Source organism: Oryx dammah, unplaced genomic scaffold (genome assembly GCF_014754425.2).
Source record: "Oryx dammah isolate SB20612 unplaced genomic scaffold, SCBI_Odam_1.1 HiC_scaffold_27, whole genome shotgun sequence".
In the NCBI taxonomy this organism is placed as follows: domain Eukaryota; kingdom Metazoa; phylum Chordata; class Mammalia; order Artiodactyla; family Bovidae; genus Oryx; species Oryx dammah.
The window spans coordinates 20,448,048-20,465,226 of NW_024070211.1; the positions used below are offsets into that span (position 1 = coordinate 20,448,048).

General features: G+C 41.3%; 1 protein-coding gene across 2 annotated transcripts in view; it reads left to right on the forward strand.

Moving 5' to 3' along the window:
* COL4A4 (collagen type IV alpha 4 chain) overlaps nt 1-17,179 on the forward strand; it is a 146,394-nt gene that overhangs the window by 75,683 nt on the left and 53,532 nt on the right. For both annotated transcript variants that reach the window (XM_040228464.1, XM_040228463.1), the window contains exons 21-29: nt 1,746-1,835; nt 2,835-2,998; nt 7,536-7,608; nt 8,778-8,884; nt 9,800-9,983; nt 11,377-11,445; nt 13,683-13,790; nt 14,277-14,495; nt 16,522-16,683. In XM_040228464.1, coding sequence (XP_040084398.1) covers nt 1,746-1,835; nt 2,835-2,998; nt 7,536-7,608; nt 8,778-8,884; nt 9,800-9,983; nt 11,377-11,445; nt 13,683-13,790; nt 14,277-14,495; nt 16,522-16,683 — 1,176 coding nt within the window. The remainder of the gene's footprint in view (nt 1-1,745; nt 1,836-2,834; nt 2,999-7,535; nt 7,609-8,777; nt 8,885-9,799; nt 9,984-11,376; nt 11,446-13,682; nt 13,791-14,276; nt 14,496-16,521; nt 16,684-17,179) is intronic.

Here is a 17,179-nt window from a genome sequence, read left to right on the forward strand (position 1 = left end):
TTTGCCTTTTTGAATTTCTTTTTCTTGGAGATGGTTTTGATCACAGCCTCCTGTACAACATTAAGAACCTCCATCCATAGTTCTACAGGCATTCTGTCTATCAGATCTAATCCCTTGAATCTATTTGTCACTTCCACTGTATAATTGTAAGGGATTTGATTTAGGTCATACTTGAATGGTCTAGTGGTTTTCCCTTCTTTCTTCAGCCTTGAGTGTTGGTTTACTCTCTCATTATGCTTTGTGAGAAAGTGTATAAATTTGGGATATTTGAAATACCTTTATTCTACTGTGAAATTTGATTGATAGTTTGGTTGAATATAAAATTCAAGATTGCAATCATTTTTTCCTTCAGGTTTTTGAAGGCATTTTCCTTTTTTTTTTTTTAGTGTTGTTACTAAGAAGTTCAGTAATCTTTAGATAGTTGATCCTTTGTTTAAAGTCTCTTTCTTCTCTGAAAGCTTCTAGGAATTTTTCTTTGTATTCAATGTCCATAAATTTCACAGTGATTTACCTCAGTGTGGGTAAATTTGCAGGGACTCAGAGCAGTTTCAATTGAACATAAATCCCTCCTTTCTGGAAAAATGTCTTGAAGTAATTTTTTGGAAAATATTCTGTGCTTTTTCCCTCTGCTTTCTATTTCTGGACTCAATATATTTGTCTATTTCAGAATCAATCCTATACATCTCTTTTTCAAATCTTCACCTATTGTCTTCATCTTTTTATTTTTCCTAACACTTTCTGGTAGACTTCCTCAACTCCATATTCCAACTCTGCTTCTCAATTTTTAAGTTTCTACTTTCATAACCATTTTTTAAAAATTTCTGAGAATTTTGTTGTTGGTGTTGTTCTCTCTTACTGTGTCATTTTGCAGAAGCTTGTTCATGTCTCAGGGATGAAATGCCTTCCTTTGTCTGCTTTTTAAACTATATAGTTTATTTTTTAAAGATTTCTTCTTACTGTATTGTCTGTTTTATCTTATTTGAAGGAGTTTGTTTTTTTCTGCTACAATTTTTAAGAAAGAGTTCTTAACTAGCTGTTTCTTTGACCAGTCATCCTGTGTGGGGCCTCACTGTTTGCTTCAGAGATACCAATTCCTGAACTTTAGGAGAGATTTTTCAGTCAGCTGTGTTCTTTTTCTGCTTCCCCCACAGCCTGCTTGGAGTTCAGCTTTTTAAAATCTGATAAATCTTGTTACATTTTTTGTTTGTTTGTTTTTGCTGTTGTTTCCTTGTCTTAAAGAATTCTGTCTTTTTTTAATATTCTTTTACTGTCTGTTTGGAGAGAGCAAGGAACTTACTGTTTGTACTTTATCTGTCATCTTTGATCAGATATCTCTGAATTTTTGCTTTTACAAACTCTGCTTTATGCTTTCTTTATTAGGTAATTATTGATAATTGAATGGGGAAAAATGATCTGTGCCATACACTGATTCTTACTTTATTTGTTTTGTTTTGGTATATTTGTTTGTTTTTTATTCCCTACCTTACCCTACAACCCACTAAATTAGGGCTGAAATTAGAGATGGTTTTAATAATGGTTATGGTACCAGAAGCTTGCTGTGACAACTGTATAGTCTATTTGTGTACATATTCTTATATCAGAGAGAAAGAATCTTAAGACAGGAGTGGAAGAAAGAATCAGAGTAAGGGGATGATTGAAGTATGAGAGACACTTCTACTTGTTTGGTAGTAGATGTTCACAAAAATTGTGTGATTCTCTCTGCACTCCCCTATCCCACTGTGAAGTTGTATATTGTACTGTTGGGCAACCTGGACCACAAGGAATAAAAGGCAAAGTGGGTCCTCCAGGAAGACAAGGCTCCAAAGGAGAAAAAGGCAAGTATTCCTCCAAGTAGAATTTCTAGAAAAAACAGCATGTGGAGGGTTGGGAGGCATTATATGACATGTCCAGTGATGTACAGTGTGGCCTTTCATTTAGGTTTTTTACTCCCTTTAGTTACCCCTGTGAGTACCTAACTCATTGTGTGCTTGTGACGTGATTAGACCTTGCCAAAAAGTCAAATCCATATTTTAGAGTATAAAGGAGATATTTATCTGCCGTGAGATTTGTCTCAAAGCAGTGACTCTTTTCCATGAGATCCTCTCAATTCCTTGCAAAGGCAGAGATAGGAGAGTTTTGATCTTCAATTTCAATTTCTCCCTGTGGGTCCCATCTTTCCTAGATTCATCAAATGCCTCTAGCTCTCTGTTTCTACACTCTAAATTGTTTGGTGCGTTTTTGACCGACAGAGTCAGGCAGGTATGAGAGCTGAGCAATTTGATTATCCTAATGGTATTTTTTAGACTAAAAATCCTGATGAGTAGAAAATGCATTTAGTGAATTATCAACTGTGATATGCAGTGCAGTCAAGAATCCTCTTTACATATTTTATTTGGATTCTTTAAATGTTCAAAGTTTATACTCTAATCAATTTTAGTTGTTTTTTTCAGCAGGAACCAAATTAAGAGATTATTTTTTAAGTAGGATCCAAATAAGAGCTACCTAAACTTTTAAAAATAAGAAATTTTCTTATTTTCAAAGTTTCTGCAATAGAATTCAGCGTTAGCTTTTCCCCTTGATTTTACCAGGATGAATTTTTTAAGACACAGAACACCCCATTGTCTAGAACAATATGTCCACCCACATAGACCATAGCTACCTCCATATCATGCTCTGTACCCTGCCCCCATCACATGTTGTCAGTTGTCTGCGATAAGAATTGTGTGCATCAGACCCTTTTTGTTCTTATTCACACTGTTGGTTTTGTATAGTAAGGACTTTATTGGGAGTTCATTCAGGAAATATAACAAAGCTGCCTTTTATCCTCTGTCTAGGGAGCTCAGGGCTCTGTGCCTGCCAGCCTGGTCCCATGGGCCCACCAGGCCCTCCAGGGCCTCCTGGGATGCAAGGGAGTAAGGGAGACTTGGGGCTCCCTGGGTGGCTTGGAGAAAAAGGTTCCCCAGGCCCTCCTGGTGCCAAAGGATCTCCAGGGCCACCAGTGAGTAAATTCCCAGTTTTTTTTTTTTTTTAATCTTTTAACAGAGTTGTAATTCAGTTGTACCTCTCTCTAATTTGTAGTGTCATATATATGTTTTTAATATATATATTTTATATATTGTGATATATAGAATGTGATATATATGCTTTTTATGTTTTAAAATTTATTTTTATTGAAGTATAGTTGAATTACAATATATTATATGTTTTGAATCTATAAGTACATTATGGCAAAAAATTGTTTCTGTCCTTTTATTCATCCATTCATCATTCATTTGTTCAGTCAATTGCTTATTGAGCACCTACTATGTTCCAGGTGCTATTCCAGATACAGCAGGGACCAGAACACAATCTCCGCCCTCCGGGGGCCCCTTCTCTGTGGGGAAAATACACACATCATGACAGATAGACAAGTGAACGTACCATATGGTAGATGGCAATAAAGTCCCTTGCCATCCAGTGTGCTTTGAGTGGAGAGAATGAGGGGCAGAGTAGCAGATGAAGTCAAAGAAATGCCTGGAGGCTAGGAGGGGTTGGAGAGCATAGGGTTTTGTAGAAGGGCTGGCTTAGAACTTGTACTCTGAATGCCATGGAGCAGCTGGTGGAGAATCTTAAGGAGGGATAAATCTGACATTAGTTTTAACAGTATCACACTGGTAGCTTTGTTAAGGACAGACCAGAGAGGGTAAGGCAATGGCACCCCACTCCAGTACTCTTGCCTGGAAAATCCCATGGACGGAGGAGCCTGGTAGGCTGCAGTCCACGGGGTCGTGAGGAGTCAGACATGACTGAGCGACTTCACTTTTACTTTTCACTTTCATGCATTGGAGAAGGAAATGGCAACCCACTCCAGTGTTCTTACCTGGAGAATCCCAGGGACGGGGGAGCCTGGTGGGCTGCCGTCTATGGGGTCGCAGAGAGTCAGACATGACTGAAGTGACTTAGCAGCAGCAGAGAGGGTAAGGGAGGAAGTAGGAAGATTTAGCTGAGCGATTGCTCCAGTATTCCTGGTGAAATATGAAGGTGGACAGGTTTCCATATTAATGTTGGGTGTGGAGGGAGGTGGTCGGATTCTAGATATATTTTGACCACAGAGCCAACAGACTGGCTGTGAGACCAGACATGGGATATGAAAAGTAGAGAAGTAAAGGATGGAGCCAAGGTGGGGGGACAATGTGAAGAGTAAGCATGGGGTAAGAAAGGATGCAGAGCCACTGGGCACGTTTTAAGTGTGAGGCACCAATTAGACGAGCAAGTGGAAGTGTTGAGTAGAATCTGAGATGATTCAAGTGAAGGATCCAGATGAGCAATCGGCCTGGAGCTATAAATATTGGCTCTGTCAGAGTTTACATGATGTTTTGTGCCAGAGGGTGGGTGAGATCTTGCCGTGACTCATTTGCTGACCGTTCCAAGGAACCATTACAAGTGCCCTGGGCTGAGGCTGTCCCTCTGAATAAGATCAGTGCCCTCCAGGGCACTCCTCTGGAGGCTGGAGACAGCCTTTGTTACAGAGGCTTACTCTTGGGGTGGCCTGGGACCCAACCATCAGCCTCAGTGTACTCTTTTCCATTTCCCCCAGGAAACCTTGGGAAAATAAGATCCCAGTTTCAGAGCCTTAAGTGAAAGTTTTTGTTTCACTCTTCCCACACCCAGCTTGTCACATTAACAAAGTCAACTCAAGGAGAAGCTACATCCTTCATACACATATGTTGAGTGAGCGCGGTTGTAATTACTAAGTATTTTGCATTTTATAGTCTGATATATTTAATTCAGCCTTTTTTTCATAGTCATTTTTCTGTGTCGTTACTTAATCTTCTTAGTGAAGGTTTTATTGACTCTAAACTTTTTCCTGCCTTCACACTGAGTTGCTTCTCCGAGCTAGCATCTTGGATTATGAATTACAGGTTCATCCAGCATTATCCTGGCAAAAGTTTATGTAATTCAGTTGCTCCAGGGCTTACCTCTTTAATGTTTTTAAATTTTTAATTTATATTGAAATATAGTTCATTTACAATGTTCTATTAAACTGGCCATATTTCTGATGTCTTTGTTCTGTATATGCTTCTGTCCATATGACTTCTCTGTATTAAATTCATCAAATTGGGATCACAGTTAGGGAACCAGATTCACACCATGGGGCACAGGAAAGGAAAGGAGGGAGCAAGGGATGAACAAAAGGACCCACAGATAGGGCGCTCTTGCTCCTCCGTACGTCTCTCTTCTGCTGATCCCTGGCCCCAGCAGCCACAGGTTGGTGGCAAAGTACCAAACAGAAAAATAGGTTTACGTTCTCTGCCATTTTTTTCTGTGATTGGACCAAAGCTTTATGTTCATTGCCTTAGCCTGGGAGCACTTCCTAGGATGGGAGTTTCCCACCAGGGTGCTCTAGTGCAAGGCATAGGGCTTAGGAGCTCGTGGACCAAGCTTCACACCCCGACTCTGACACTGGTGATCTCTGCGGCCTTCCTGGAAAATCTACATCCCATCACCTGTCCTCCAGGGTTAGTAGGAATTCAGTTCAGCCATGCATTGAGAGCTGTCACACACCAGTGGACCAGATGACCAGGGTCACTGGCCCTGAGGAGCTGCAGGGCAAACCAGAGGTCACAGACTGACAAGGGCTAAACCTCTGGCAGTTTGGGTTTTATCCTCACAGTCTTTCTTTTTGTATTCTTCATATGAGATCTGTGGCTGCCTTTGAGAAACTGGAAGTTCATTAACACAGGTCAATGTGTTTCCGCTGCTGCCACAAGCTGAGAGGTGGTCGTGCCTATGAGAGGAGGTTGGGGTGCTCTAGTCTCCCTATGCCCTTTTGCCTGCTTCTCAGAAGGGCACAGCCCCCTGATGGGCATCAATGGCTGAAGTCCCTGCTTTGGTGTCATATAAAATAACTGGTACATGCCTGGTGGAGAGGTCTTCTTTGTTGCTGCTGAGATTTTGTTGTTGTGTTAACCTTTGCCCTGGAAGTTTTTTAGGTTCCACATTTGTTTCACTGGAATCCAAGGCCATGAAGGCAAGATGGTTTTGTTAACTGTAGTGTCTTCTGTACCCAGAATAATGCCTGGCAACTTGTAGGTTCTCAGTAAATCTCTTTACCAAAATCCAAACAGCGCTGGTAATGTTTTTTTTCCCCTTACTAGCTCAACTAAGTCTATGATCTGACTCTAATACTTAAAATTCTACACCTGCAGAGCATTAGAACTGTTTGTCCTAAGTCTCCGATGTGCTGGCTAATAAACTTCTCAGACTCCAGGGTGAATTTGATCTTTAGGGTGAAAGTGTAGGGCTTCCCTAGTGGCTCAGACAGTAAAGAATCTGCCTGCAATGCAGGAGACCTGGATTCGATTCCTGGGTCAGGAAGATTTCCTGGAGAAGGAAATGGCAACCCACTCCAATATTCTTGCTTGGAGAATCCCATGAACAGAGGAGCCTGATGGTCTACAGTCCATGGGGTTGCAAAGAGTCCATGGGGTCGCAAAAGTAAACTATGTTCAGACTCCCAGGGTGAATTTGATCTTTAGGGTATCCCGGTCTTGTTTATTTAAGCATGCCACTGTCAATCTCTTTCTGGAGAGAAACTGGTTCATGTGCTCTGGGAATAGCTTTCTGTCGTGATAGTTTAAGGAACTAGAATATAGCCCACCTAGGCAAATCCCATGGATGGAGGCGCCTAGAAGGCTGCAGTCCATGGGGTTGCTAGGAGTCAGACATGACTGAGCGACTTCCCTTTCACTTTTCACTTGCATGCATTGGAGAAGGAAATGGCAACCCACTCCAGTGTTCTTGCCTGGAGAATCCCAGGGACGGGGGAGCCTGGTGGGCTGCTGTCTATGGGGCCGCACAGAGTTGGACACGACTGAAGCGACTTAGCAGCAGCAGCAGCCCCTCCTTTTCCTCCCAATTCTACACTACAACACCCAAAATAGTCAGATTTTTTTTATTATAAATTATTTTGAGATGCTTTTATTTTGACTCCCCAAAAGTTGCACAATCATACAGAGAGGTCCCATGAATCCCTCACCCAGCTTCCCCCAACGATATCTTGTTGTTGGTTAGTCGCTAAGTAGTGTCTGACTCTTTTGTGACCCCATGGACTGCAGCATACCAAGCTCCTGTCTACGGTATTTCACAGACGAGACTACTAGAGTGGGTTGCCATTTCCTCCTCCAGGGAATCTTCTGGACCCAAGGGTTGAACCTCTGTCTCTTGCATTGGCAGGCAGATTCTTTACCACTGAGCCACCAGAGAAGCCCCCAGTGATATCTTATTAAACAGAGTACATTGCCAAAACCGAGAAACTGACAATGATTTCTACTGAACCCAGTGCAGAGTTTATTCAGATTCTACCAGTTTTACATGCAGTTCAAGAACCTCAATTTTGTAAAGCAGGGAGGAAAGAGAATGATACCAATGGTGCCAAACTAGAATCTGGAACAGGTGATTTAGAAGGAAAGAGGAGAGAGGTTGGAGGTATTCAAATAACTTTTGAAACTTTGGACTCATCACAGTTAAACTGACTTATTCTTCTTTTCACCAAGGGAAAACCTGGTGCCTCAGGACTACCTGGCAGCAAAGGAGAAAAAGGTGACATTGTTGTATCGAGCGTGAAAGGTGAGCATAATCAATCACTTTGCTCCCTGCCATGTTATGAATGATGTATGAACCATTCTTTTGCATTAATTTTCCCTGTGACCTAAGATCAATTCTGTAATTCGATTTGAGATTGTTGAGATTGCTTAAACATATTCCCTGCCCTTCAGAGTCTTGTGAATGTTGAGCCTAAATCCTCTGTATCTTATCTGAAAACACAAATACTCCTTTAGTCACATACTCAAATCCTCTTTGTTGTGAATTGGGTTCGATGGAAACAAGGCCTCGTTTGACTTGTCCAGGGTTTATTCACTGCACTGTAGTATCTTGTATTAATCAAGAAAGTTTGGGGGGACCTCCCTGGTGGTCCAGTGGTTAAGACTTCACCTCCCAGTGCCGGGGATGCCAATTTGACCCCTGGGTGGGGAGCTAAGATCCCACATACTGCAGGGCAACTGAGCCTGAACGCTGCAACAAACATGACCCAACAAAGTCAAATACATATTTTTTTTTAAAGAATATTTTGGTTGTAAGTGACAGAAACCCAGCTTGAAGTAGTGTTTTTAAGAGAAGTAATTTATTGACTTACCTGAGAAAAATTTGAAAGGTTAGATGTATGATTTGCACTGGGACGCCTGCATCGGGAGGCTGTCGTGGCTTCTTATATCTTTCACTGTGCCGTCTGTATTTTCTCCCCATCTGGTTTTCTCTGGGCTATGGGTACGTGACCGCAGGCGGCTCCAAGTTCACGACCAGAGGTGAAAGAGAGCTCTATTTCTTTTTGCTCCAGTTAGGGAAAAAAGTCCAGGAAGGATTGGATTAGCCTGGGGCACATGCCCAACCATGGACCATTTCCCCATTCACTGTGGCCAAGGGCTGGGTACCAAGTTTGGCATCACACAAGCTGAGGAAGATGCTGTAGAGACTGGCATCTCCACACACAATATCTTTGTCAGAATGAGAAAAGAAACACTTCTCAAATAAGAGAATCAGCGGGTTTGGCCACTGTCAATCTCCCCTCTGATTTTTCCGTGATTGTCTTTGTGTGACTTTAGTCAGCTGAGACACTCCAGGGAATCTCTACCTGCCCATGCAGAGTCAAGGTCATTGCCTTTATTTTTAGTCCTTTGTTTCCTTTCACCTTTGCTCACTGCTGAGAAGGACTTAAATCTTTTGGCCTTTGTTCCCAGGACACAAAGGAGAAAGAGGGCCTGATGGGCCCCCTGGACTTCCAGGGCAGCAGGGACAACACGGTCGAGATGGATATGCTGGAGAAAAGGGGGACCCAGGGCTGCCTGTATGTATAATTCTCCTGCTGTAGAGTTTCACTCATACGGTCACAAAGCATCCCGGTTTAAAAAGCTAAACTCAGTAAAGTGTCAACATGCTGCAAATCAGAGTCACCTTTGATTTACTGCCACCAGAAGATGGTTGTTATAAAGATATGGCATATTGCAGATGGTCTAAAATCCTGAGTGGTGGTTCATCACGGCAAGACGTTCTGTCTCTAGTCTTTGTATTATTTTCACGGTGTTTATTTCCTTCTGGGACCCTTGTCTCTGTGAAGCCCCCACTGGTTTCAGGTCTGTTCAGTTGACTCTGTAGGGTGGAGGATACACACAGGTCCTGAGAATTGCCTTCAGTTCTGTTTCCTGATGGAGAAGTGGCAAACAGGAAAGGAGGCACTAGTGCAGATCTACTGGGTAGACACATTGGCTGATGCAGGGTCCCACGAATAAATGGTATTTCTGCATTTTTCAAACATGTTTTGGATGGAGATTACATGTAGCTAATGAAATTCCTAAGAAAAGACCATGAGACACAATGTAGGGGATATGGGTTCGATCCCTTGTCAGGGAACTAAGATCCCACATACCTCGGGGCCAAAAAACCAAAACAGAAAACAGAAGCAATGTTGTAACAAATTCAATAAAGACGTTAAAAACGGCCCACATCAAAAAATCTTTAAAAATAAAAGATGTAACACACATAACTTTCTGTATTTGAGGCATAACACACACACCTGAAGAACATATGCTGTATATGTCTGTAAAAAATCTAGGTTAAACACTTTAAATTACACTCGCTATTAAGTAACTTGTGGAATCACTGGCTTTCTGCGTGCGTTTCTGTAGCCTACGGTGACAATGATAGCTTTGTGTTCATGGCCTTCCAAAGACTGATGATTGACTTGTGATGCAAATGTTTCCAGGGTGATCATGAAGATGCAGCCCCAGGTGATAAAGGGCCTCCTGGACCGCCAGGCCCCTCTGGCAGAGCGGGGCCTAGGGGGCCCCCAGGCCTGGGATTTCCTGGCCCTCCAGGAGACAGAGGGCAACCAGGAGCTCCAGGCTGGCCAGGCAACAGGGGTCCTGATGGTCGGAAGGGTCGGAAAGGTAACTTTGAATGTTCTTGTGGCAGAATGTCAGGTGCAATTATGGAAACTAAAGTGAGCCTCTCTTCTGAGCAGAGATATTAGAGCTGTGGCAGAACCTCTAAAATAAAATTCCTACAAGTTGCTGTTCAAACCTTGAACGTTGTCAAACAAATAAAAACATTACAGCACAATCAATATTTAAAACAAGTCTTTAAAATGCTAAGCTGTCTTTGCTGTTTTACTGGTTTGGCAACTTGCCTTTCATTCATTTCTCCATATCACTGTGGACAATCTGACTGTGTTAAAATTACATATGTGTATATATTCAAAATCTCTCTTTTTTACAGTCTTTTGAGATAATCTGTAGTATTTTAATAAAAAAAGCCCAACATTTTATTTTAAAATACAGCATTGCCCATGAAAACCCATTTGTAAGCATTCTAGGGAGGAAAAAAAATGGTCTTTTAAATATATTTGACAGTTATTTGAATTCCAAACAAGAAAATGATTTGTAGTTTTATAGCTGAAAACTTTAAAAACTTGGAAAAGGATTTATTTAAGATTTTCTCTTTTGTAATATGTACATGTATCTTGGGTTACATAGTTAATTGTGGAATTTTATAATATAATAATATCTTTGGGTCTTGTTTTGATGACATAGAAAGACAAATACCTCAAAATTTGATATGGATTAAGATTATGGTCTGTGACCATCAGAATCATCTAGCATGATTTTATTCATGTGGTTCATTTTTTATTTGACAGCATTTAGTGTAATACATTAGGAGATATAATTTCTGTTAAAAGGGGAACATTGCGTTTTAAAGGAGACAAGAACTCAGAGGCACAACTTTGAAGTTTTTTTTTTCACTAAATAAAATGAAGGATGACAAAAACCACATTGCAGAGTCATTAGGAAAACAAGAGAGAGAGAATATATTTGAAACATGGCAGGCCCACAATAAATGGCATTTTTAAATTAATCTCTCTCCCAGTCTATTTTTCTTCGGTCACAATTCGTCTACATCCAGAGCCAAATCTTGGAATCTCAGTGTTGGATGCTTACTACTGTTTCATGATTTATCAGACCTTCTGACTCCACTGTATTAGGCATCCATGGACCTATAAATTTATTATTTTCTATGTTATTAATTAAACTATTTCTTAGAATCAACATTTTCCTTATTCCCCTTCTGTTTATTACTGTTCTGTCAGTTGAAGTTCAGATTTCAGGATAGATCTTCTGGAAATTCAAAATAAAAGTAATTCAAGTGACCTAATGATGGCCAGGAGTCTTTTTTTCTTTTGAATTTCACATTTTCTGTATAAAAAAGCATTTTGATCAAGCTGTTATTGAGACTTGCATTGATCTATCAATTGTATGAATGTCACTTTTTTTTTTCCCTTTCCAGGTGATACAATTCCTTGTAACGTAACATACCCTGGGAGGCCAGGCCCTCCAGGTTTTGATGGTCCTCCAGGTACTATCAAGGGGAAGTTCCTGTCATACACATTCTCAAAGTAGAAGAACCTGCAAGCCAGATAAACCAATAGCAAATCCTCAGGGAGTTCTTCAGGCTATTTCTACCTTGATTATAAAGTTTTGAGGGACTCTGGGGAAACAGGATTTGTAGGCATTACCCCTAAGTCCCCTGTCTACCAAACACACTCTGAATAATATTTATGTGCAGCAAAATTTACCTTGATTTGATCACATATCAGCAAAACTTACTGCCCTTTTAACACAAAAACTAAACATTTTAAAACTCTATCTTTTCTTTACCTCTGCCCAGAGAGTGAAAAAATTGCTTACTAATTTTAAATTTTACTCTATTCTGCTGTCCAAAAGACCCAGATTTCTGAACAGAGACATTCTGAGAAATGCCCACACATTTCACCCCAACTACCACTTTTATACAATCATGTCACTTGACTCAAGCACTTATTTATAGCTGAATTTAACCCAAAATTTATATAAGTGATTTTTTCCCTAATTCTTTTATACTGAGTGGGCCAAAAAGTTCATAACATCTTATAGAAAAACCTGAACAAACTTTTCGGCAAACCCAGTATTCATTCAGAGTTCACTTAAATTGATCCATTAAGTACTAGCATAGCCACTAGAGGTCACCTTTTTGTTCTACGTCACTACAGAAATTATTTAAAGGTTGAATGATGAATGACCTTTTATTGCCCTCTGTAACCACTAGCTTGCACCCCAATAATGTGTAACAACCTCCAAATTGCAGTAGGCTTAATAAATCATATTTATTTTCTCTCATATGGGTCTGCAGTTCGTTGGGGTTCAGCTGACCTCAGATGATCTCTATTGACTTGGTCCCTGGCTCCAGGTCAGGTCAGGTCTGCAACATGCACCTACCTCTCTGCGGTGCCAGGGTGTGCCCTGCTCCTGTGGCTGCAGAAATGCAAGAGGGTGGGGCCAGCTTCAGCGGCACAATTCATACCTCTCATTACTTCATGGTGTTTGTTAGGATCCTTTTGGCCAAAGCAAATCACATGACCAAGCCCCAGATCAAAGTATGGGACATACAGGCCACCCACCACAAGACGGTAGCTTGTGGAGGTATAATTTTGTATCTGTGGAGTGAAGAATTGTTGGTTGATTCACTGAATGCTCATTTTCGCATTGAATGGTACTGTCATGGATAGATATATTTGTCACTCAGTTGTATCCGACTCTTTGTGATCCCATGATGTAGCCTGCCAGGCTTCTCTATCCATGAGATACTCCAGGCAAGAATAGTGGAGTGGGTAGCCGTTCTTTCTCCAGGGGATCATCCTGACCTGGGGATCAAACCTGGGTCTCCCACATTGCAGGCAGAGTCTTTACCTTCTGAGCCACCAGGGAAACCCCTAAGGATGGATAAAAAATGCTGATGATTACTTTCAGCAGCTTCAGCCTCAAGGGAAGTGAGCACTCAGAGTTTCAGTTAGCCGTTGTTAACTCCTTTGAAATCCATAATTTATAAGTTATTTTAGCTGAGATAACTCCTAGTAAGAAAGAGAAAGTTTTAAAAAAACTCAATTCCTTTTGCAGGTACTTTTTGCCTGTACTTCATATGAGGGCAAATAGTAAATGCAGGGAAATGGATTTGGTCTTTATTCTGGTGTTTTCTCATCAAGCTACCCACTGGCCACCACCTCTATCCTCTTAGAAGGAAGGTTGTACTCGTGTATTTGTGTTTGAGACTCAGCGCGGGAAGGTACCAAAAGGTTCATCTGAATGGTGGTGTGAATTCTTTAGTGTATGGCTTCTGAGAAAGTAACTTAATACACATCCCTGTGAAATATGGTTTGGAGCACATGACATAAAATAATTATATAAATATGGCTAGAGCTTCCCTGGTGGCTCAGTGGTAATCAGTCTGCCTGCAATGCAGGAGACACAGGAGATGTGGGTTCGATTCCTGGGTCGAGAAGATCCCCTGGAGGAGGGCATGGTAACCCACCCCAGTGTTCTTGCTGGGAAAATCCCAAGGACAGGGAAGCCTGGGGGGCTACAGTCCACAGGGTCACAGAGTCAGACTCAACTGAACAACTGGTCAGGCAAATGCAGGCAACACTTTTACTTCCATAAAGTAAAAATATCCTAAGAAAGATTTAACATAGTTATGGGTTTTTTTTTTTTTTAAGTCATGTTATTTTGTTCTCATTTGCTTTGTGTTTTACTGAGTCTGTGTTTGTTGTTATTGTTTAGGTCCAAAGGGACTTCCAGGTCATCGGGGTGCTCCTGGGCTGAGGTGTTTGGACGGGCAAAAGGGTCAACGTGGCAAACCAGGAATCTCAGAAAGACTTGGTCCACCTGGTAAATAAGAGCTTTTCATTTAGAAATGTCTGGATACCTCTAAACTGGATGATCACAGTCAGCAAATGGCCCAGGGATCCGTATGTGAGTGGGGAATGGGTTTTTTTTTCTTTTTTTTTTTTTTTTGATACATTAAGCACTTAGCTATGTTTTGATAACTTCTGGGTTATGATACTTTTGTGACTTTTCAGGGCTCCTTAAGCCTGGAGCATGAGTTATGGTCTATGTTGTTAGAAACTGCTCAGTCTAGACAGTTTGCCAGTAAATGAAAGCAATATGGAGACATCATTGGCTTATAGGAAACACAGTTACGATTTATTTTTCAACAACAAAACCCCCCCAATATTGCCTATTAAGTTACCCTTTAATTTTAGTAACTACCCCTGTATTTTAAAATAATGTGTTTTTAATTAAAGTAGTATTCTTACACGTGTGTTGATTTTATATTTGTACATGTAAAAATTTAAACACTTTTCTGTTGGATAGGTTTCCGTGGTGATACAGGAGAACCAGGTTTGGGAGGTGAAAAGGGGTCCTCCCCTGTTGGGCCCCCAGGCACTCCAGGATCACCTGGAGAGACTGGTCAGAAAGGACCCCCAGGAGATCCTGCTATCGGCTACCCAGGACTCCCGGGAAAGAGCGGTCTTCCAGGAGCACCAGGGTCCAAAGGACTCAGAGGCGATGCTGGGCGTCCAGGTACTGCAGGTATGAAGGCAACACTGTTCCCTCAGTCCATAATGCCAAGTCCCTGAACAGGTCTCTGAAGATTGTTTAGACTGTTTTGCCTTAAAAATCTAGCATGTTAAATGCTCACTCGAGCATCTCCCGTCACCTATGGGCAGTGGCTCATTTCTAATAACCTGCATCCCCAGGGTTGCCTCTGCATTTAATTGGTTGTTTTTGAGCCCATCTTACTGTGGCTCAGTCAGTTCAGTCTGATCCAGTGGCTACCAGCTGTCCTCCTGCTTTGGACTCAGGACAGTTCTTGAGTGCTGAGGAGTAGGGACCCTGTGACCCTCTCACTGCCCTTGCCCGGCTGAGAGAGGGCAGGACAGAATGCCAGCAGATGCATGCATTTTACAGCAGATGCGTGTAAGAGGCATGCCATATTAAGTGGACAGGTGACAGGCTGGAGGGACTTTCATTCCAGCAGGGCTACCGGGCAGGGCAGAGAAACTGAAGACAGGGAGATGGCCCCTGGCACTGATTCACATTCTTTTCTGGAAATCACTTTGGAGTCTTCAGGATCCCCAGCAGAGGCTTTGAGATTTTAACGTACTTAAAAATGACCCAAAGTGGGGGTAGGGGTCATTAACATCATTGTCTTCTGGGCTCCAGTCTCAGAAAGTGATTCATGACATCAGAATTGCATGGAACCCAGCACTCCAGTCTGAACTTTAGTCCCTGAAGGCTGATGACCAAAAGTGGACCCCAGACCAAACTTTCACAAACACTCTTCTAGTTCTTTTCTAACAATGGATGGGCCTGTATTTAATAGGTACCCAGGACAATACTATACAATAGTACAGGGAAGATGGAGGGCCAGGGAATAAGTCACATTCTTTGTCCTCAAGGAGCTTATTCAATAGTTTGTATATAAACCAGAAACATTCATAAACAGAAACCCATTTAATTGGAACAGAACAAGATAATACATTATGTGAGTCAATGAAAATAATTTTGACCCAGTAATCCCACTATCTCACTTATGAGATGTATTTAAGGCAAGTGTACAACAGAATGTGAAAGTTAATATGAAAATACTGTTGTAGTATTATCCACAATAGGGGAACAATTGAAAACAGTAAAGTAATATATGTACATGCACAGATGCTCACATACTACGCTCAAAGGTATACTATTCAGCTATAACAATGTTTCCCGGGTAGCTCAGTAATAAAGAATCTGCCTGCCACGCAGGAGATGCAGGAGACATGGGTTCGATTCCTGAGTTGGGAAGATACCTTGGAGAAGGAAATGGCAACCCATTCCAGTGTTCTTGCCTGGAGAATCCCAGAAACAGAGGGACCTTGCAAGGCTACAGTCTGTGCAGTTGCAAAAGAGTCAGACGCAACTTAGCAACTGAACAGTATTAACAATTAAAATTATATCTGTAAAGACTACAATCAGATGGAAAATATTTGCATATTAACTTGCAATGTAAAATAATCCAACAACTGAAAGTGCTCTGTGATTACTATTTAAAAAATGCAAACACATGAACCAAAATACAATGAAAACATGAAACAGTAAAATAGATTTTTAGGTTAGAATACAGAATTATGGGAGACTTTTTCCCCCTCCTGAAAATTATGGTATTGGCTTCTTAATATATAAAAATTTGAGAGTTCCAGTGATGAAATCACTTACAAAATGCAAATTCAGACAATGCACACAGGGTGTGTAAGCAGTGTGGATATTTGGTGGAAGGACTGCTACAATTTTAGAGGTTAATTAAAATCAGGAAGAGCTACATTTTTTTTATTTGCATAAGCAACTTCTGTATTGTCTGCATAACCTTACTAAGTAATTCTCATAGACAAGCATGGTTTTTGGGTGCACTTGGAGCTCACTACAATCTATGACGAGAAAATCCATTCAGAGGCGTAGCTCATTGGAGCCCTGAGCCAGGATCAAATTTTTTACCTCCAGTATTGATCCATACAAACACCATCGTAGGCCATCTGTATAGTTTATGCCCTGAGTGTCACAATGAACTGTGTCATTTCAGGGCCAGCTGGCATGCCCGGATTTCCGGGTCTCCAAGGTCCCAAAGGCCAAGAGGGAAATGCTGGATTTCCAGGGATCCCAGGTCCACCTGGTCACTCCTGTGAAAGAGGTGCTCCAGGGATACCAGGGCAACCGGGGCTCCCTGGGGCTCCAGGCAGTCCAGGTAAGCATTGGCAGGTGTCAAGAACCGCGACAGGTATGGGATGTACCTACTTACAAAGGAATAACCTCACTTATTGTTCTTTTGTGGGTGCTGGCAGGAATAAGACTCTTGGGTCAAGGACATTGTTATTCACAGCACAGCAAGTAGCATGAGTTTCTTGTTGGTGACATTCCCCCATGTCACCCAAGTCTCTCTGGTGTGATATAAGAGCCTGGGGTAACATGGCTGTATAGTAATACATTATTGACCGGAGATGTATTAATACATTTTTAGAGAGTGATTACAATTAACATCACCATGTGAAGTTGTTAGAGCTTAAAATTGATCAAGAGTTCATTATACAACTTATTGTCATTATCATTCACATTATCCTGTGTTAGGTTTTTGTTCTAACCTAGTGTATATTATAAACCCAAGTTTATTACCATAAAGTTTTAAAAATTAATGCATTGCAAAAATTTTGACTGAAGAATTTTTTGGTGAATTTTATACAGAT